A 5,331-nucleotide genomic window follows, 5' to 3' on the forward strand; every position below is an offset into this window, starting at 1 on the left:
AGCGCCCTGTACGCATGTCACTGTCCTCTCTGGGATCTGTCTGTCCATAGTTCCTCTCTACCTCTGCTGGGACATTCACAACAGTGTAGGGATTCCCCATTGTCCTCATTGTTCTACACACGTCCGTGCGTATTCCCCCCCCCCCCCCCCCCCCCAACAGTGCTCCCCTCGCCCACCATTGCTGAGTGGCATCAAATAGGTCCGTCCTCTTGAAACCCCCACACCCACAGCTCCGGGCTCAGTTGCAACGCTGCAGCAGCATGTTGAGGGAATACTGCATGCGTTGGCGCAGGTCACCGGGGCAGCCGGAGGTCAGCAGGGAGCTGAGCTTGAAGGTGGTGGAGACGCGCTCCTCGTTGATGTACGTCAGCATGTACTCCTCCCTCTGGGTGCACAGGATGAGCTTGGTGTGGTCGTGGTAGAAGTTCACCTGGGGGGGTGGGTGGGAAGGGGCATTATGGTTAGGGTGTGAACTCAGAACACTCTGGTTGCGGTCTGTAGAATTCCACTACTTGGCCACGTTTCATATCTGTTTCGTCAGTGTTGTGTGCTGAGAGGGGCAGGAGATGTTGACCGATGTTCTGTGTCTCGTCGCCATAGCGCTGGGGCATGCGCTAACACATATGGGACCGTGCACGTTGGCTGCCGCCGACCCCGCTGGCGGTGTGTGCCATAAGTGTGTTTTGGCGTGCGAGGCGAGCGGGCGTGTTCACCTGGAAGGTGCCGTCGTTGAACAGCATCATGAGGGCGCGGTCGGACTTCAGCCACTGCAGCAGGTAGAGCCGGGGCATGTGTGCGTCGGTCACGCTCACTAGGTCTCCGCCCTGAGGAGGGAACCAGAGAGCCGTGTCGACGTTATTGACGGGATCAGAGACCTCAAGTTCATTATGACCAGTATTCATAAGGGTAGGAAAGAAAGGGCCTGATGAAGAGAGAGCAGAGGGAACGTAGACGGATGAGAAGGGAGGGAAAGAGAGAGGAGTGGTACAGGTAGGGGAAGACTAAGAGGGGATGTAGGCTAAGCTAGCAGCGTGAGGACTCACATCCATCAAGTTCTCCTCCATGTAGTGGGCGAAGTACTTGAGCACCGTCACCTGAGCCACAAAGTGCTCTGGGACTTCAGTCGTGGGGAAGACGGAACACTGGCCCAGCTCAGCATAGTAATGTATAGTCCTGGACCAAGAGAGAGAGAGAGAGAAGGAGGGAGAGAGAGTTAACTACTAAACAAATGGCTGACAAACAGACACATTGTCATTAGAAAACAGCCTGGAGGACAAGCATCCTTCTCTGTCCTCTAAACAATAACCGCGCTCACAATGCGGTTGGCGCCTGATCCAGACGGGTTATTCCTCTGAGTGACCTTTGTCTATCGATCTGCAAATCTTTTGGCTTGGCGGTTCGGTGAAAACCACAGTTCCCGGCTGACGTCTAACTGGCTAGGGGCGATCTTACGCGTACTGGGAAACGGAGAGCCACGTACTTCTTGTCGGGCAGGAGGCTCATGTGAGTGCCGTTGTTGAAGAGCACGCCCACGGTGTGGTCCGACAGCTGGTAGCCGAAGCCGTACTTGTTGGAGTAGTCCACCCACTTAGTCACCCACTGGAGGGTCTCGCAGCCAGGCCCCTTGGGGATGTCATTCGCTGAGGAGGGGGAGGGCGGTAGAGGTGGCGGTTAGAGCACTAAAGCCATCAAGATTCCATGTGTGTAAAATAATGTAATAATACAGTAAGCACTGAAACGATGCTACTCAGAACAATAGTGACTACGTGCATTGGAACTTACCTTGAGGCATGTTTTCTAGGCATCCTCTGAAAACACTGGCAACAGTCTCCGCCACATTGCCCGTAGTGCTGTCTTCAAGACCTAGGTCATCATTGAAAACCAGGAGTTAAGTTTGCGGCTGCAGACAACACACTGTTTATTAACATAATTAGGTTTATTGAATCACACGCCTAGTTCGAGTAGTTTGCAGTCCTTGTATCAGTGTGTGCTATCAACATGCTATCGTATGTGCATCAGCTCACAACAGTCCGACGCGTAAGCCTGCCAAACAAGATCATGTGACCCACGCGTGAACTCACATTCGCTGCTGCAGCTCCCCAGGCTGCCCCTGACGATCAGGCGGATGGTGTCTCGCGCCGGCGCCACCTGGCCCTCTGGTACCGGGGCCACGGGCCTCCCAGCGGACGGCGAGCGCGACTGTCCGTCCTGAGGTGGGAGGAGGGGGACCAAGGGGTTAACACACGTCAGGCTGCACCTATCTGTAACATGAGTTGGCATTTCCCGAGTCAACTTGCACTGATTTAGAGGATCGATTTCAAAAACGTCAGTGACTTTTCCGCTTCAGTGACTGGATTGTTATCTCACCTCAGTCTGCTGTTTGATCTGCTGCTGGCTGATGACCGTGTTCTTCAGGTCTTGTTGGAGCTTGTAGATCTCCTCTTCCTCTTTGGTTAATTTATCTGCAATAGACAACCCACACGCAGTCAGCATGCATACTCAATCAGCAGTTCTTAATTCAACCCGAGAGTCTGCCAGAACTGCCCCCATAATATGTATTAATAATAATAAAAATCATTATGGACATAACGACACAGCTTTTATCACCAGCTATAAACTAGCAGAAACTCTTTTTTACGATATGATAATGTATGAACACTGGCTGGTGCAATTGCTGAAGAAGGCGGAGACCGTTTTTGCATGAGGTGAAAGAGCACTGGATGATGGATGTACTCACTCAGGGTCTCATAGTATTTGACCTTGTCCCTCCTTCCACCGAAGAGTGCGGCCGCAGCCTTCTTGAAGAAACTCTTGGCAGGACTGGAGATGTGGAACTCTGGGGCTGAGTGACAGCAGCTGGCTGAGAGGCGCTCTGGAACGAAGCCCTGTAAAGAGAGACGGAGAAAGACCGAGGAGACAGACAGACAGAGAGAGAGAGAGAGAGAGAGAGAGAGAGAGGGAGGAGTTTACCATGTTGCAAATGACCACATCTCAGCAGAACCAGACAGCCGCACACACTGACAGATGGAAAGAGAGTGAGACAGACAAAGACGAGATTCAACGTTCCTCACCTGAGTAAAGAAGTCGTGTCGGAGGATGTGGTCGAGGAGGGGCCTGTCCTCGGGGGTCTTGGCCAACAAGCTGGCGATGAGCTGCTTGGCCTGGGGGGACAGGGAGGAGGGGAGGGAGTAGCGTGCGTCACGGATACACCTGTACGTCTCCTTCAGGTTGGTGGTCTCAAACGGGGGCCTGCCCAAGAGCATGGTGTACCTGGGGTAGGAGAGGGGGCATGTCAGAGACTGGCTGTCACCACACTGCACTGACACAGATGGAGCCTCGCTTAAACACCCCCAATGCCACACCAATCTCTGACATGGCATGCCAATGTGAAGAGTTTGTCATTGTGACTTCTGTCAATGTCAGCAACATACGATCCCTCGCATACAATCAGGCTCACACTAAGCAGTTTGCAGACACAGGCGGGACGATGCAGGCCTGTAGCCAGCCTTGTGTAGTGTTTTTTATTTTATTTTCCCCCAAAAGTGGACCGTATCGTTTCGATTTCGGACAGAATATTTTGATTGTCGGGCAATTTTTGTCTTAAATTCTGGACCTTTGGTCTTAAATTCGGGACCTTTGGACGTGAGGGGGGTTTCGTTCGATCCACCCGATCCACCCCTGGCTACGGGCCTGCGATGCTATGCTTATGAACATGGCGAAGTTCCGGTGCACTCACATGACGCAGCCCAGCGCCCAGACGTCGGACTCGCAGCCGTGGCCCTCCTTGTTGAGCACTTCAGGGGACAGGTAGTTGGGTGTTCCGCAGATGGTCTTCCTCCGGTTCCCCACGGGCTCCAGCGTGGCGGCCAGACCAAAGTCTCCCACCTTCAGCTCCATGGACTCATTCACAAAGAAGTTGCCTGCAGGCGGGGAAAACAAGGAAAAGTGAAACCCTATGTGACGTGTTCACAACAAATCTCTCCAATGTACCCAACCTACATGTAGCTGCTTTTATGTGTGGCTGTGCTGCAGCCTGCTTACCCAGTTTGAGGTCTCTGTGCAGGATGTCTTGTTGGTGCAGGTATTTGAGCCCTGACACGATCTGTCGCAGGTAATAGCGGACCTCTGGCTCCGTCAGCACCTTGCGTGCTTTTAGGATATGCGCTAAAGACTGCAGTGGTGACAAAGGACACAGATCTCGTTAACACGATCATCCAACTAGGGAAATTAAAGTATGTCTACTGATCTCAGCGCAAAGCTGTAGACAGACAAAGGTGCAGCGATTGTACCCCCCTACACACGACAAAGGTGTAGTACTCACTCTTCTACTGCAGTACTCCAAGAGAATGTAGATGTTATCCTTGTCTTCGAAATGGTGATAAAAATGCACGATGTGTTTATGGTGGAGTATTCTGTGGAGCTCAATTTCCCGGTCAATCTATGGAGCAAATAGATATCATGAGCATCAAATTCATATGAAATGTATAATCTACTATATTCGGTGGGAAGTGTAGCCTACAAATTGCACTGCACACGGAGTGGCGAGCTCTTACCTTTTCTCTTTGGTGAGGTTTGGAGACGCGCGTGTGTGGAATAATTTTGGCTGCGTAAACTTTGCTTGTGGACAGGTCTGTCATCTCGTAGCATTTAGCGAAACCTCCCTGAAAAGAAAACAAATATAATCATAAGACTTCGAAAATGCATCCACACACTATTTGTGTTAATCCAAAGTGAGTGCAGGCGGCTAAAATTCCAGAGTATTTGGCGCGCCTCTTTGAACTGGGATTTTTGCATCTAAACGTATAGGCTACCTTTCCCAAAACTTTTCCACGGCAGTAACATTTCCCGGTGGTAGAATCCGTGATAATTCTCGCCGTCTCCGCAGATCCAGTATCCTCTGTTCTCTTCCTGCGCGGTTCGGACCGTGGAGCCGGCTCGTACGTCCTGCTGCTGTTGGACGGCTGGGGGATATTCCTTAATATTTCCATAGCGAGGAGCTGCTTCGCATCTGGTGCTCTGAGTCTGAATGCAGTACGGAGAGACTGTCTGCCCGGATTTATAGCCTGATGGCATCCGCCCCTTGACTGAGTCCCCACGTCACTGTGCTGGGTGTGTAGACGTGGTCTCGTAGGGTAACGAATTCAAGACTGGAATATGAATGACTAGGCTTATTGGCTGAGGAGCTGTATGGAAAGAGTTACTGTAGGTAAGATAAAATACATATTTATTATTAGGTTATTTGTATTAAGCACAATTTAAAATAGCCTACAGTGAAATCTCAAGGTGCTTACTGCATTGTATGATGCCGTCTAAAATGACGTTTGGAGGCGA

At 51.3% G+C, this 5,331-nt stretch overlaps 1 protein-coding gene across 1 annotated transcript; it reads right to left on the reverse strand.

Annotated features, from left to right (window-relative positions):
* Nucleotides 1–238: 238 nt before the first annotated feature.
* plk2b (polo-like kinase 2b) lies at nt 239–4,988 on the reverse strand (the record flags this gene model as incomplete). Its single annotated transcript, XM_084457350.1, has 14 exons — nt 239–430; nt 714–824; nt 1,044–1,173; nt 1,481–1,640; nt 1,783–1,863; nt 2,082–2,208; nt 2,368–2,462; nt 2,738–2,885; nt 3,072–3,270; nt 3,737–3,920; nt 4,042–4,171; nt 4,322–4,438; nt 4,554–4,661; nt 4,812–4,988. The coding sequence occupies 14 exons, from the start codon at nt 4,986–4,988 to the stop codon at nt 239–241; spliced, it is 1,959 nt and encodes a 652-aa protein (XP_084313476.1).
* Nucleotides 4,989–5,331: the final 343 nt, after the last annotated feature.

The sequence above is a fragment of the Borostomias antarcticus genome (assembly GCF_949987555.1).
Source record: "Borostomias antarcticus genome assembly, chromosome: 23".
Classification (NCBI taxonomy): Eukaryota; Metazoa; Chordata; class Actinopteri; order Stomiiformes; family Stomiidae; genus Borostomias; species Borostomias antarcticus.